The sequence below is a fragment of the Candoia aspera genome, chromosome 2, assembly GCF_035149785.1.
Source record: "Candoia aspera isolate rCanAsp1 chromosome 2, rCanAsp1.hap2, whole genome shotgun sequence".
Lineage (NCBI taxonomy): Eukaryota > Metazoa > Chordata > Lepidosauria > Squamata > Boidae > Candoia > Candoia aspera.
The window spans coordinates 172,992,713-173,009,697 of NC_086154.1; the positions used below are offsets into that span (position 1 = coordinate 172,992,713).

Sequence of the window (16,985 nt, forward strand, 5' to 3'; positions counted from 1 at the left end):
TATCTAAACATTCTAGGCTTCTACTACTAAACAAATTTATTTATTTATTTATTTATTTATTTATTTTATTTGTCGTATTTCTCCACTACCCATCTCGTATACAATGATGAAATTAATACCCCATGACCGACAAATATTTATTTACGTAAATTTATACCCTGCTTTTCTCTAAGAGGCAGCTTACATCATGTTCCTTCTACTTTTATTCACAAAACAGGTAAGTGGAGACCATGCAACTGATCCAAAGTCATCAAACTTTTCTGTTGCTGAGGATGTGCTTGAATATAGGTCTCCCTAATTCCAGTGCAACACCTTAACCTCTAGAACACACTGGAAAGGAAAGGTATTTGGGAAAGCAAACTCTATTGCCCATTGTTGTATGTACCCAATGTATCTATTGTCCAATGTTCTATGTAACTAACCATATCTATAAGTTGGTCTGTACCATCATTAGGCAGGAATCTTGCAACCTAATTTAATCCAGTTGGATATATTCATTCATTCATTCATTCGGGATATCTATCTATCCATCCATCCATCCATCCATCCAAGGATAACAATTTGAAACTTGATGAGAATCTAGTTCTCCACCTGACACACACACACCTCTGAATTATCATACTGAAACTTCTGCTGAGCTAAGTAAGCACCCCACTAATTTTAGCTGATCTTGAAAAGCTAAGGAGAGCTGGGCTTGGTTAGGGTTAGGGTATGGGAGACCACGAGGAAATCCCAGGGCTGTAAGTTAGACTGGGAAGTTGAAGAAACATCCTGGGAGAAGGCAATGGCAAACCACTTTTGTACTGCATCTGAGAAGATGATATGGACCATATAGTTACCAGGATTCAAGCTTGAAAGTTTACTGTTTACTAAAACCTATAATTGAATCCCTTAATTTGACTACGTAGAACTATTTGAATAGATTATTAAAATACAACTCAGTTGCTTCTGATATTCCTGTACCTACTTATTACTACAGAAAACAGAAGTCTGAATATCACTGTAGAACTGTTAGCAACATTTCCTTTGGAGGTTTTGCAGTCCAAAGTGATGGAACTTGCTTTGAACCCTTATGCAGCAGCTGTTCAGGACTAAACACTGCTTGGCAATTCTGGCTTCTCTGAGCCTGCTGCAGTTCTGTGAGCCTCAGTCAAGAGATACTGTACTGGGGAGGAATCTGGCTAATTCTGGTAATTCATCCATTCTTAACTGTTCAAAAGTATAGAATAAGATATCTTCTGTTCCAACTAAGCAAAAGTAATCAGGAAAGGTTAAAAAAAAAGAGATTTCCTATAATATGTAAATGTGAAATGACTACAAAATTCTTTGTAGGAGCAAACACATCAAAATGGAATTGGTCAAGGTAAAAAAAGAGGCAGCAAAAAATGGATCAGGATCTACTGATGGATCAAGTTGAATGGTTTGTAGTAATTCTCCATAGATTTCAGATTTCTTATAGCTTTAAAAAATGCAAGTGATACAAACTTTCTGCCATTATAACAATAATTTCTCTCACAGCCTCAGTATTCCTTGCCTACAAATTATGCCAGTTTGTTTGCTTTGACTAGTTCTTTGTGCAGCTGTAGTCTTCATATCAATGGAAGAATGAAGAAATTGAATTGTTTTTGCTGAGGCTTGTTGGTGGAAAAGAATACATATAGTGGATATTTACTCCTTGTGAGTGGACTCACCTCCCTCAACCACAGTTGTGTGCTTTCCTCTGGTTACACTGCCTCAAGGTATGTACCAAAAGTAGGACTATTGAAGTTGAAAAGGATCCTGAAAGGCAGCAGTGACAAACTACTACTGCTGTACTACTGCCATGGAAATTGCATGGGTGTGTCTGTAATGCTACTGGGAGTTGCACTTGACTCAAAGGAGACTTTACCATGTCTGGACTGAATAAATATGGGTAATCACTAGTTAGGATTGCCTGTTTCTTTTTGCTGCCATCTAGTGGGCATCAGGATTCTTGTATCCCAGATATGATAGCTTGAGGAGGAGGACTTCTCACAAGCTTAAGTCTTCCAACACAAATATTTGAGGCAATGATGGGAATATGCATGCATATTAAGCTAGTAACTCCAGATCAGTGTTTTTCAAACTTGCAACTTTAAGGTGTGTGGATCTTAATAGCAGCCTTATCCATTAGTGAAATGTGCTAGATCCATGGCAAAACACTGGATTAGGAGAAGAGGGAGGACGTTACTTTAAAACTGGAACAGCTAAGGGAAACTTTAAGCTACATGAGTGGTAGGCTGCACATGAGGCAAAGGTAGTATCATATGGACAAGGCATAACAAACTGTTACCAAGCCATATTCATGATGCACTTAAGGAGCGATCAGGATGTTTCCTTACAGGGTAACAGTTGATAACACTACAAAATGTGAAAAACCTTCAACATTAAAAAAAGTATTATCTCCTTCAGGGATTCTTTGCAGCTCCTTTTCCTTTCAGTAGATCTAGTACAGTAGAATGTCATGGTAGGTTTTATGGACTATCTAATATCTTTGGCTAAGTCATAGCTTCACAAGATCCTTTACAAGGTTTCTAATGTACTGATCACTCCTGATACACTCAAAATGTTAGTGGAATCCATAAAGGTACTCTGGAATCTATCATAACATTAAATATTTTCATTGTTTTTATCTGCTAATAGCTTTGTAGAAAACATGTGTTTTATACAAGGACATAAAGGGTACAATAAGGAAACATTTCTATATGAAAATTACATGAGTAGAACTCTAACTCCTGAGGACCACTGAGGAATGTACAAGGGTGTCAGAGAAGTATCGGAATCAGCTGATTTTTAAGACACTATAGATTTTTTGGGTTTGCTTTGCTACTGTAGACAAATCCAGCAATGCTTTTCAAATCTGGTTTGAATTATGTACACAACTCAGTAATTTAAAGGTAAATTGATTGTGGACTTAAGGATTGTTCTTCTGGAAAACCATCCTAGCCCTGCAAAGAAAACAATGTTACTATCCTAGCTGTGCATACATGTGTGTTGTTTATAATACAACAAAAGTCATGGCCAACTTCACAACATAATTTATCTGTATGGTTGCCCCAAGGCTTTTATTTTTAGAGATAACCATGACTGGGGATCCCATACATTTATTGCAATGGCATTTTAAGCTACCTCTGCCTTCCTCTTCTAATATTTTCTCATTTCATGCCATGCAGTTTGCACAGAATTTTGACCACTTTGTCCTGAATCACCCCTGCTTTGCTGATAACAACGTGGTGCTGAGTCAAACAGAAAGGAATAAACCATATCAGAGGCCTTCTTATTAGTGACAGAATGGAAAACCTACTTTCAGGCACTATGACTGACTACAGTCTCAGATTCAATATGTTTGCTTTAAAGTACAACTTCATCCTTGAATCAAGACACTCTACATTTGCCATTAATTCATAACACTGACATTTCCACAATCAGAATCCATTCTCAAGTGGGTTAACGAAGGAAAAATGAAAAAGGAGTAATTATTGCCAAAAGACAGGGCAACAGCTTTACTTAGGATCCCAAACTTAGGAAAACACTTTTTTCTGGGATTAATAAGAAGCAGAACAAACAAAGGAAAATAACCTATCTTTTAAATGCAGTTAAATAACTTAAAGGATGATTTGCTCTTTTTTCTTTTAAAGTTCTTTAATCGCTTGCTGTAGAGTCGGTAACGTTTATAAATTTTATTGAAATATTATTTGGAGTACTGCCTGATGCATTTTCTATACATTTAGATACCTGTTAACTTATTGCTACGTATATTAACTACAATCTGCAACACAGGCAAGTACGTTAAGTGAAGAATCAGTGGGAAGGAGGCAACTCTCTTCCTCCCATATTATAACATTCATATCATTCAGGGCTTAGTTTAGGATTAAGTAACACAGACTAGGAGGGACACGGTGGCGCTGCGGGTTAAACCGCTGAGCTGCCGATCGGAAGGTCCGCGGTTCGAAACCGCGCGGCGGGGTGAGCTCCCGTTGCTCGTCCCAGCTCCTGCTCACCTAGCAGTTCGAAAACATGCAAATGTGAGATTAATTGGTACCGCTTCGGCGGGAAGGTAACGGCGTTCCGTGAGTCATGCTGGCCACATGACCACGGACGGGTCCTTAGGGACAACGCCGGCTCCAAGGCTTAGAAACGGAGATGAGCACCGCCCCCTAGAGTCGGACACGACTGGACTTTACGTCAAGGGAAACCTTTACCTTTACCTAACACAGACTAGAGGTAGAAAAGGCTACTGGGACCAAGCACAATACCTAACCAAACTGGAAGTCCTTGGGTGTAGAAAGGCCTTCACTCTGGCATGATGCTATGCCTTCCCCTCAGCAATTCTTGAGGTTGATACTGGAGGACTCCCTGCTTGGAACTGAACTGCCCTTGTGACTCTGGACGCACAGCAACAACAGAGCATTCATACTAGCCCCATTCTACCACTGCTACATGCATATCCAGTGAATATGGGGCAATTTTACACCATTGTGTTGCTTTCACATATCAGCCCTGCCATAACACATACTGTTGCCAGGATCTGTGCAGCAGTGCTCAAAGTCTGTCACATGATGACTTTTGGCTTGTGCTTGACACTCAGCATTATAAATTAGACTCAATGTGCACCTATCGTGCCACATGACAGCATTGTGTAATCTAATAGATATAGTCTAGCATATACTATATACATAGAACTTTTCATGCTTCCTTACAGTTTTTCAATGCTCCCATTACTTCTTTTAGATTCTCACTTCGTATATCTTTTTTACTTACGTTTCTTATAGTTTTTAATACATACTTTATATGGCTTTTATATAATCTTTTATGCCTTTTATCTATTATACTCTGTGCCTCTTTTCAATCATTGTACCCCGTCCTCTTATGCAGGTCTATGACTGAAATAAAGATAGATTTATGTCTGCAGCAGGTTAGACAGCTATGTTCCTAATGGGTTTCTCCCAAAAAGTAAAGTTCAAATAAACCACTGTCTTGTATCTTCTGCAGTTGACGTTTTTATTATGTATATGTGTATACTTATTTAAAATAATTTACATTGATCAAAGGTTAATATGGGTATGATTTTGAAAATGCTATTTCTTACATGGGTTAACTATTTTCAAATATGATATCTTTCTTGCTTTGTTTCTTTACAGGAAACATTTTTTTCTTTAGGAAATAGGGAATTTTTGGAAGCTTCTGGGAAAAATATCCAAATTAGAGTCCAGATGTAAGTGGACAGAATGTATTTATATACTTCAAGTTCTTATCAGCTGATAAAGGATCAATGTGAAATGTATTTGTTAAAAAATTCAAGATATTGTTAACCATCCATTTGATATTACATAACACAAAAGGATCTATCTGGTGATCTGTTAGCAATCTGGTAATTTACAAATGTACAAGTTGAACATTTCTGGAGCAAGCATGCCCACAGGCAGTGTAACTTTGTTTCTGAATAACTACTTTATTGAAACTTGCTAAACGTGCTTCTATTGGCCTACTCTAAATATTGTTATATCTGCTGAAACCTGTATGCCGTGCACCCATTTCCCTGTAATCAAAATCCAACAATGACCTTTCATATCTCCATCTAGGCCGATGTGACATTTGAAGATGGCTTTTTTTTTAAAAAAAAACATGACTTAGCTACTCATCAGTTACCAGATTCTATCACATCCCAGGTTTCTTGCATAATAGAACAGCATGCATTGGTCACTAAACAGTTATCAATTTTGATAAGGAAAGGGCCGGGCTGGGCTCTGCAAAGAGACAGAGTGAGGGATCCTAGATGCTACAATAGAAGAGAGGTATTTTCACAAACTCTCTGGATTCCTCTTTGCTGAAAGGTAAAAGGTGCACATTATTGTGGTCTTCCTAAATCAATCTGCTGTCTTGGATATGATGATGATAAATAACCTGTTACCAAAGTTGAAGGAAGGTCCTACCTCCAGTGTATTCAATTTTTGTAGACAGATTAGAAACAGGATACTACTGTTTTGGTCATAGAGCAAATCATGGCTGCCTTAACAGATTTGTTTTTATTAAACTCCAATTTGTGAGCTGAAAGAAACTCGGAGAGCTTCCCGTTTTTGGTATCAATACAATACCTTTTGAAACTACTATAAAGCACAAGCTGCAACGCATTACCTAACATAAATACAGAAACACTGCTTGATTAGCTTAGTGCATCAAGTGGATAAAGTCCCACACATAATGTCAACCACATAAAAAACAACAAAGGCATTTTAAAATTGTCAAGTGTGGAAGAAGGAGACAGTGGGTAAGGAAAGAATTCATCCTCTAAAATTTTCTGATTAATACAACTAGACCAGTTCCGAAAGAATAAATGGAGATTTTAAAAAAGCCTAATGTTTTAAATAAATAAATAAATAAAATAAAATAATGTTTACTCAGAAGTAGTAACTATATGCACTCTTTTGCCTGCATTTATCCTCCATATCTTCTTCCCCCTTGCTCTATAATCCCAGGCAGCATACTTCTGTAAGGGAAGCTAAATGCATTATTTATGTGAATGAAGATGCTAGAAAGTCTATATAGTCTTTGAAATGGCAAGCTGTAGTTCCTGGCAAAGAGAAGCATGAGCCTGTGCATTAGGTGATGAGACAGACCTAAAGTCTTGCCAAATAGAATTGCTAAGTAAGATTTTGGGGGGAAATACATATATGATTTTGGAAGAACAGCCCAGCAGACAGCCTCAAATTATCCTTGTAGCAATTAACTGATTGTAAGTGGCTTGCACATTTCCTTTGATCTATTAATATGATTAAATGTAAATGTATTTACTCAGCAATTTCTAAAAGGCACATGGTGAACGCAGTGATAAAAATTACTGCTTATAGGAGAACAGAACGACTCCAGCACCTCTTCCAGCACCTCTTAAAACCCACACACAAAGATTTCTATAATGTATAGTTTCAAGAAAAATAGAACTGTGGAAGGCCAGACAGCAGCATTCGTTACCCCAAATTTTAAGAGACTTTTCACTAGAGATGCTTGCCATGCTAGTGTCAACATGTACAATTGTTGCATTTCATAATTTTAATTTTATTAAAGGAAGCACAGATTTATGTATCTATAGTATTTCTAAGACATAACAAATTCCTGATGAGAAAAAATTAAGAGTTGATATATCAAACTTGTAAGACATAAATGCTTTCTGATAGGATTTACTATGAATTTTTTAAATGTTACAATTTCACAATGGAAGGTGTGTCTCTGTTATCTTGATGCAGAAAAACAAGTTAAACAGAATTGTATTACAAAGGTTTCATCTTCCAAATGTAATTTCTAAAGAAGTAAAACAAACCAAGTTTGATTCTCTAATTTTCTTGATTTCTTTTCTATCATTCATTCTAGCTTTTTTTAGTAGTGTAACATAAACAGCTGGTGGTATTTTTACAGCCTTAATAATGTTTTTTTTCCCTCTTGTCCACGTGAATCTGGGCCCATAGGAGGAAGAGCTGCAGTCTTCCACTTGAATGATGGCTCCATCAGTCCCAAGTGGCCATTGATTACCAGCAGCCTCTTAGCTAGACTCTGACAGCTGACATATACTTTTTCTGCTGAAGCCTTTCAGTGTGTTCAAGAAGAGTGCCTGGCTGATATATTCTTTACACTAATCCTATTATAGAAAAAGGCTGCTTGCTAATGAAATAAATGTATTCTACCTAACTAGCAAGGAAGTATAACTTCCCTAAATTGATAAATTATACATGTATTCTACCTTACAAGGTCACATAGAAATTCCAGAAGACTGGCTATATTAGCCTGGTGCAGGAAGAAGAGGAAAGCATCTTGTGATATGATAGAAACCAATATACCCAAGCCTGTATTAGATGTATAAAGGAGCAGATGTGTATGTATGTTTATGGATACATGGGTATAGAGGGGAAAGCATACATCAGTAAGTACAAAATCCATCAAATGGAAAAAGAAATCCCAAATACATTCAGATTAGGAATGAATAATTCACTAGGAGATTAGAATAGAATGCCTTGCATTTGTTCTGTTGCTTGAAATTATCAGCAATCTTTCTACTTTTGTTATTGTATTATAGGATGGAAGCAATGAAAATAGTTTGTTGTAAAGACTATTAGTAAAGTCAGATGGCAGGCTGCTAGGTGTAAGGTTTTATATTTGTATAAGTGTTATTTTTATGGTGTTATAAATATATCATGATGTATACTGATTAAAGGGACGCAGTGGCGCTGCGGGTTAAACCGCTGAGCTGTCGATTGGAAGGTCGGCAGTTCGAAACCGCGTGGCGGGGTGAGCTCCCGCTGTTAATCCCAGCTCCTGCTCACCTAGCAGTTCGAAAACATGCAAATGTGAGTAGATCAATAGGTACCGCTTTGGCGGGAAGGTAACGGCGTTCCGAGTCGTCATGCTGGCCACATGACCCAGAAGTGTCTATGACAACGCCGGCTCCAAGGCTTAGAAACGGAGATGAGCACCGCCCCCTAGAGTCAGATTCGACTGGACTTTACGTCAAGGGAAACCTTTACCTTTACCTATACTGATTTTATAGTGTCTGTATAATTTTAAGTTTTGCTTTAGTCTAATAATTTTAATTGTGGTTGGAGCATGCCACAGTATGGATCACATTATAGGTAAAATACTTGTATACTACACATGCTAACATGGATACCTCTCTAAAATGTAAGGAAGCTATTTTGTTATTTAATCAGTATCTCCTCCTAGACCAATACTGGTTCTCAACAATTGTTACAGAGTAACATCACACATCACAACTTATTTGTATTTTCTGCACTTGTGATTCCCATGATTAGGGATCTGAACACAGCATGACAGAACTCATCCTATTATGCATCCAGTTCTAATGCCTTGTTATTATCTCTACTAGCCTATCTTCCAATTTCCTTATTTCACACAATATTCCTTCCAATGAACTTTTCTTCTCCAACTGTCTCATCTGTCCAAAGACCTTCTGTTTTTTTAATTGTTCCAATTTCCATTTGCTGCTTATTCTTAAGATTTCACCCCCAAATACCTCTTCAAATTTATTTTAATGTGAAACTTAGCTTATCTCAAGCCAACCCTTCATTCCTAACTACAATGCATTTATCTGGTTTACCATATTCATATGCCTAATTCATGATTAAGTCATTACAACAGAAAAGCCTATGCCTCTGAAGAATATTCTTAGAACATAATCTTAACATTTCAGGGTAACAGGAATAAATCCTTCATATATACCAGACTTTACAATTTTATGTGATTGGGCCAAGATTACACAGTTTGTTGCATTATTATGTTGGATCTGAATGTCGACCTTCTCAGCCCAAATCCAATAATCTAGCTAGTACATACAATGTCATCTTAGGGTAGACAGAAGACTGTTCATGTCTGTGACATTCCTTAAGTCACACGTGTCCCCTGGGTGGTGCCAAAGGTCAGTCACTTCAAGGTAAACACCTGAAGCCTCGAAGTTATGGCAGCCAGTTAATCCTAGTGATCTCCTGGCTATATCACATCGCATTAAAATATGCCCCAAGGCATGAATACAAATGGTCCTTTTCAGGACCCTACGACAAATAAGTTTGGCTCCGTTATCAAGATTTGCCAAATAAATATAGAAGGAATACGTAGGTTAAAGTGTCAAGTTCTACAAAGGATTTTAGCAGACAATGATATTGATGTTATTGTAATCCAGGAGACCCACGTTGATAATGAGGATCAGATTAAGCAGAGAGGTAGGATCCCTGGCTATGACCTGATGGGAGCAACATACCATCACACTTATGGAGTGGCAACATATATACAGTCGACAATTGAAAATGCCAAGCTGTGTTCAGCCTCCGATTTCGATAATATACATTAGGTAACCATTAAAATAGGACAATTAACAATAACTAACATCTATAAACCCCCAGCCACTGTTCGGCCTCTACAAGTTATACCCCTGTCTCCACACCCGGCTGCATATCTTGGAGATTTTAACAGTCCTCACACTCAGTGGAAGTACAATGACAATGATGAAAAAGGTAAGATGCTTGTTAACTGGGCAGATGATAACAACTTGTATCTGGTATTTGATGCAAAAGATAGAGGAACATTTAAGTCGGCAGCTTGGAAGAAGGAGTATAATCCTGACTTCTGCTTTGTGACTACCAATGAGAAAAAACTCCCAGTGACAACTTCACAATTGGTGCTATCACATTTTCCCCACAGTCAGCATCGTCCAGTTTTGATTGAAATCAGCATAAGTGTACCCTTGGTGTCATCCTTTCCCCGTCCAAGATGGAATTTTAAGAAGGCAGAATGGTATGTATTTACTAAAAATTTAGATAAATGCCTGGGCTGGATTCCCCCCAAAGCTAATAACTATGAGAGACTCATGGGCACATTTATATGCACAGCATGAAAGACTATTCCTAGAGGATATCGTAAACAATATATCCCAGGATGGAATGATACCAGTGAGAATTTGTATCAAGAAGTTCTAAAAAATGGAGATCATGAAATTGCAGACGATTTATTACATAGCCTTGATGTAACTCAACGAGAGAAATGGACGGAAACCATCAAATTGCTTAACTTTAAGACGTCTAGTACAGAAGCATGGTCGCTATTATGGAAATTAGGGGGAAGTAAGAAGAGAATAAATAAGACACATATCCCAGCCAATAAGATCGTGATACATATATTGTCTACATCTAGAACACCAAGGGATGAAGTTCATAGAAGACAAATTAGACATAAACTTAGTGCTCTTAAGAAGGTTAGTACTGAACAATTCGAATATTCAGGCCTTTTTCCATTTTTGAAATCATAAATGCACTTAAGGATATAAAAGCTGGTAAGGCACCTGGATATGATGGTATACATCCTGAATTCCTTCTACATTGTGGAAAATATGCAAAAAGTTGGCTAGCAGAATTCTTTTTGGACATTATGGAAACAGGTATAATACCACATAAGATGAAGCAATCAAAAATTATTGCAATACTTAGACCGGGAAAAACAAATGATCAACCAAAAAATTATCGACCAGTAGCACTGCTAAGCACCATCTATAAGTCCCTTGAAATACTCTTATATAATAGAATTAACCAAAAAATCTTCCAGATGATCACAATTGAACAAGCTGGATTCCGACCTGCCCGAAGTTGCATCGACCAAGTGCTTTCACTAACAACCTATATAGAAGCAGGATATCAGGCGAAGCAAAAAAAGTCAGTTGCCTTTATAGTTGCAGCATATGACACAGTATGGAGACATGGATTGTTATATAAATTAATACAAGAAATCCCACGTCAAAAAACTATTCGACTTACTGATAATATGCTTGCTGGAAGAACTTTTTTGTAGCAATGGGAGAGGATATTAGTGTCCCTAAAATACTAAATAACAGCTTACTGCAAGGTTCAGTTCTTGCACCCCTTTTCTTTAACCTATACGTAGTCGACATACCTTATACAAGGTCCAGGAAGTTTGGCTATGCAGATGACTGGGCTATAGCCACCCAACATAAATCTTTTGAGACAACTGAAGATGTTCTTACTACTGACTTAGAAATATTGGATAAATATTTCTGTAAGTGGAGGTTACAGCCTAACCCAACCAAGATGGAAGTCACATGCTTCCATCTCTGTAATATATCAGCAGGCAGAGAGCTTAATGTAAGATTTAAGGGAAATTGACTTAATCACAACATGCACCCCAAGTACCTCGGGGTTACTTTAGATAGGACGCTTTCCTATAAAGAACATCTGATGAAGACTGCCGCCAAACTTAGAAGCAGAAATAACATCTTACATAAATTATGTAGCACTAGTTGGAGTTCAGCAGTGGACACGTTGTGTCTCCACTCAGCTTGGTGTGCTCAGCAGCAGAGTATTGTGCCCCAGCGTGGCTTAACAGTCTGCACACAAGTAGGATTGATGCACAGCTGCATGAGTCAATGCGCATCGTCAGTGGGACAATACGATCTACTCCCACATACTGGCTGCCTGTTCTGAGTCATATACCACCCCCGGATGTAAGAAGGAAAAATGCCCCCCTTCAAGAATGCCAGAAGATTATTGATAACCCCCAGCTGTCAATATTGAGAGACATAACCTGCCTGGAACGAAATAGGCTGAGATCTAGACATCCAGCCATTTCAACTGCTAAATCACTTGTAGAAGGTGACTTCAACATCCACAATATGGGGAAACAGTATTGGCTGTTGTCCTCCACAATGTTGAAGGTCATTTCCCTGCATCTCAGAGAAACCATCTGGATTTGATCAGCCCTGTGCAATATGGACAACATTGAACAGAATCCACATGGGCCATGGCAGATGCGCTGATGTCCTTTATAAGTGGGGCAAAATGACATCACCGAACTGTGACCGTGAGGCTGAAAAACAAACTATCCAACATATAGTGACAGAGTGCCAAAATAGAGCCGATAATGGAGATTTCGCCGATTTCCTGGCTGTGACAAATGAAGCAAAAAATTATATTTGTAATCTAGACATTTGTCTATAATTTTTACACTCTATATTTTATATCTTGTATTTTATCTCCTGTGTTTTTATTCTATTGAACTGTGATGTGAATGTACCATATGATAAATAAATGTATGTATGTATGTATGTATGTATGTATGTATGTATGTATGTATGTATGTCATCTTAGTATTACTGGCATTATTATTAGGGCTATCCAAAGCAGTCAAAAGAGTCATTTCACAAAGCACATTGGTATGAGTGAAGAACACCTTCTTGAAGCATAGTATAGTATGCACAGCATAGTGTAGTTACAAAGAAGAATGTCCTTAGATCCTTCACAATCTGATGCTACAATGAAGAAGTGATGTTTTTAACCTTCAACACAGGCATTCTTCCAATATGGGATTATTTTGTGCTCTCCAGTTATGTAAAAAGATTACCTGATTATCTAAATGCTAGGATTATTTGCATATTCTGGGGCCAGAAACATCAATAATTACAGCTTCCACAATCTGCTTTAAGGTTTTGGCAGAAAACCCAATGAAATAATTCTGCTCTGGAAAAAAAAAAACTTTTTGAGAATGGAAAGAACGAAAAAAAGGAAGGCATCTTATGCCTTCCAGATGTGATGAGTTTCAGCTTAAGATGTGATCGACACATTTATGGCCATATTTTAGATGAATTATGGGAGTGGCAATAAAAATATATATCTGAAGGCCACTGGTTGGGGAAGGTGGTTTTAAAAAGTCTTACTCTTTTTGGAATGAGTTTTGTATCCCAGGAATCGGTATATATTTTGTTTACTTACTGAAACAAAAAGAGGTATGTTGCATTCATGAAGACTGCTAATACTATATACTTACTAGAAGACGTATTCGTTCCTTCAGTAGAGGCAGAAATCTTGTTTATGAGTTCTGCAATACACAGAAAGCAACATGGTAATAGTGATGGGGAAGTCCTATCCATTTGAGGTGGAGTTTAAAGTTTTGTCTTCTTAAGAAAGGCAAATTCTTTGGGGAAAGTGGATGAAAAAGCAGCTTTGAATAGCAGGGAGCTACAAAGGAACTACATTTTGTCCTAAGCATATCAAGAATAACTCATTAAAGCAAAAATTAATTTTAAAATGCTCCTCTATTCTTGGAAGAAACTAGCAGAATTAGGGAAAATGTTTTTAACTGTTTGTACCAGCATGATAGGATATCCCTTAATTGAAGGGTTTAGAAGGACCACTTTATTACTACATTGGTAGAAAGTACTAGAAATAAATATAGTTGCTGGCTAGATTTTTGACATGAAGATTCTGAGTTACATAAGAAAATTCAGGTGTTAGATGACTCAACATCTGCAAAGAATTCATGACAAGCACTGCTTTTGGAAAAATCTATACTAGGAGCAAAGTGCTAAACAATGAGAGAAGTTTAAAGATACTTCGTAATGGTGGGTATAACTTCAAGAACATTTAAATAATTAGAGACTATGGGCATCCAAGGAATTGATTCAAAAGTGATTCAATGAAATCACCTTTTCAAATTGAATTGCACATTTGAATTGAATATTGGCTGATTAACACACACTCCTATTATGAAGATAGTTCGAATCCATGTAAAAAAAACCAAATGGAAGGAAATTATCTTGACAAATTGACGAAGTTCAAATCTGATAACCAGCTGAAGTAAAGAGAAATAAAACCAGGATTGACTGAATTTTCAGTCTGATATGGGAGACTGAACCACAGGAAAGACAAGACAGAGGATGTCCTTTATGAAATGCAAAAACTAGTCACATGCCAAAATCTGGTTAAAATTAACATGCATTCAGAAGGCCACGTGCTCTGCTCTAGAACAAGCCAGTGTTAGACAAAAGAGTCTCAGAAAAGCTAAAGGGATGCAGCATTCATCATTCTGTTGTGCCATAAATGTGACAGATGAACAGAACAAGCAGAAGCATGCAATATGAGCATAAAAGATGGCTGTCAGGGAGTGGAACCTGTCTTTAAGACATTCTAAGTGTACAGTTTAAAAACCACAAATGTAGCCCCATTGTAAATAATGTAGGTCATCTCTCAAAAAAGCAGCATAAGGGGATACCATAGTGACAGATCTAAATGATTCTGTAAAAAAGGAAGCTTAAAAATGCAAATATAATCCAAGATGTGCAACATAAGCTATATAAGGAATAGATTACTAAATCTAACAGCAGCTCCTATTGAAATACTATAGTTCAGCATTATCAAGTTACTAGAGGATGCATGCAATGGTAGAGGAAATGAGAGGCATTAATAGCCCATGCCAAAAAGAAAATATCTTGTCAAGGAAGACAAAGAAAGGATGAACACCTAGCAGGTTGCAACTTGTAACTGGCTGCTGCAACAGATAATTTAAGGGCATCTTTAGAGATGAGAAAGAGACTAAATTCCAGTTGAGATCTGTATATTCATTGAATAACTCATAAATATAGATCCAGGATACAATTGCATTTTTCCTATGACATGTCTAAACTCTATCCAAAGTATAAAGTTGCAGAGAAAGGCTGAGGAAAAACCTGAATCTGTAGAATTAACTTTAAGGAGGCAAACTATTCAACTTGACTTACGTGAGGATGCATTTACTCCTTTTGTCAAAACTGGTACCATGCCCGTGGGTTCTGCAAAAAACAAAAGCAGGAATCAGAAGCGGCTACACATGTCAGTGAACTGCCATGTGTATAAGATGATGGTCTGATGAAATTACAGGAAAAACAAGAGAAAATATAACTTAATCTTCTAATGTAATTAAAATTTATTACTAGTGATCTCAGATATAGTGAAACTATTACTATTCTCAATTATTGGTAATTTTTTTTATTATTTAGAAAAAACAAAATTTTGAAAGGTATTGCAAGAAGTGAGTAAGTAGTTCCTCTTGGGTGACGTAGGCTAAGATCTATATTTCTGTGGGCCTCTCATTCAGTATGTAGAGCAAAATTAATACTTTTTTCTATTACATACCATGAATTACATAATTGAAAAGATTTAATTTAGGTAAAAGTAGCAGATTTTAATAACCTTTTCTAGTGAAAAATGGTACCAGAAAGAGTAATCTTAATATCTGATTTCAGAGATATTTTTTTTCTCTCGGTGTCATGTGGAACACACATAAAGCTTCAGTTGACTTATGAAATCTGCACATGTAGATACTTGGGCATCTTGATGTATAACTGACATATCTCTAGGGATATTACAGTGTCACATTTCAATATGAAATGAGTAAAGAGTATAGTAGTCAAACGAAATAAGAATGAAAGGATAGCCATGATTGATTAGTTGCAGAAACCAATAATGGGAAAGTTCTGGTGGCTTCACAGTTATTAAGATACTACAGAATATTGTCAGATTGGTCCTTTCTGCTGTTTAATGTTGGTATGAAGCCATTGGGTGAAGTTATCAGGGAATTTCTAACCATGCTTTATTACTCCTCCTCAGATTTAGATGGGCATATATAGGTTCTAGACCAGAGTCTGCAGGATGAGGGCTAGTAATTTCAATCAGAATCCCAACAAGATGGAGCTCTGAGGTTGGTATGCTGGGATAGGTAGGAACTTGGGAATAGGTAGGAACTTGGGAGGACTCCATGATACATTTTCTTCAAGGGATGCTCAAATAGCCCCAGTGGCCTGGAACGCTTTTAACTGGTTGGGACTAGTCTGTCAGCAACTCTGAGAGGGTAGTTCATTCCCATGCCCATTATTGTAATGTGTTCTACATGAGGAACATCCTTTAAGGATTGTTCAGAGTGACCATCCTTAGGATTGTCACTGGTGTAGAATATTGCTATACCAGTCTCAGGAATACAATTTAGAAACTATATTTCAACGGTTTTAAAGGAATAACACTCACTATTGCATCCCTACATCTCTTCCTAGCAGAATGTCATTACTTTTAGCTGCTTAAGCATTTATCCTTTTTAATCACAGTTTAAGGAAAATCTCTCAGTGGAATAACAGTCTCATAATTAAATCAAAGCACTACCTGCTTTGCTTCTTAAAGAAACAGTCTTTTCTACTAAACGTTGAATGAATCAGAGATTTCATTATTCTTTTTCAAATGCATAAACAACACAATTTTTGTCACCATTAAGTCCAAACTGATAGCATAGTGAGGTCTTGCTTTTAGAGAAAGACAAGAAATCAGACTTTCCAAAAGCACTTGTCAAATTCTTCAGACCACATGTTTAACCAATGCCCACCCCACAATTTTTGTAAAGATATTCTCCAGAATACTTTGAAGAGGAGAATCTATTGTGGATGGAAAAGGATGAGAGATGTGAACTAATAGGCCCCCAACATGTAATTTAAGATCCATCACTGGAAAGGAAGACGTTCAAACATTTGTTATGAGCTAACTTGAAGATCCATGTAGGTACAAAGGCAGGATACTACTACTTTAATTAATCAAAGATCTGTTCCTTACAGAGCTATTTTAAGTATTAGTGAACTCAGAGGTATAAAATCCAAAATTCATAGC

At 37.1% G+C, this 16,985-nt stretch overlaps 1 protein-coding gene across 5 annotated transcripts in view; it reads right to left on the reverse strand.

Annotated features, from left to right (window-relative positions):
• Window positions 1-16,985, reverse strand: part of NRG1 (neuregulin 1) — a 169,025-nt gene that overhangs the window by 96,268 nt on the left and 55,772 nt on the right. For 3 of the 5 annotated variants that reach the window (XM_063294907.1, XM_063294904.1, XM_063294906.1), the window contains exons 4-5: window positions 15,077-15,127; window positions 13,348-13,398 (exon numbers count right to left, since the gene is read on the reverse strand). The exons of 1 other annotated variant lie outside the window; for it this stretch is intronic. In XM_063294907.1, coding sequence (XP_063150977.1) covers window positions 13,348-13,398; window positions 15,077-15,127 — 102 coding nt within the window. The remainder of the gene's footprint in view (window positions 1-13,347; window positions 13,399-15,076; window positions 15,128-16,985) is intronic. One more of the 5 variants, XM_063294908.1, reaches the window with a different exon arrangement.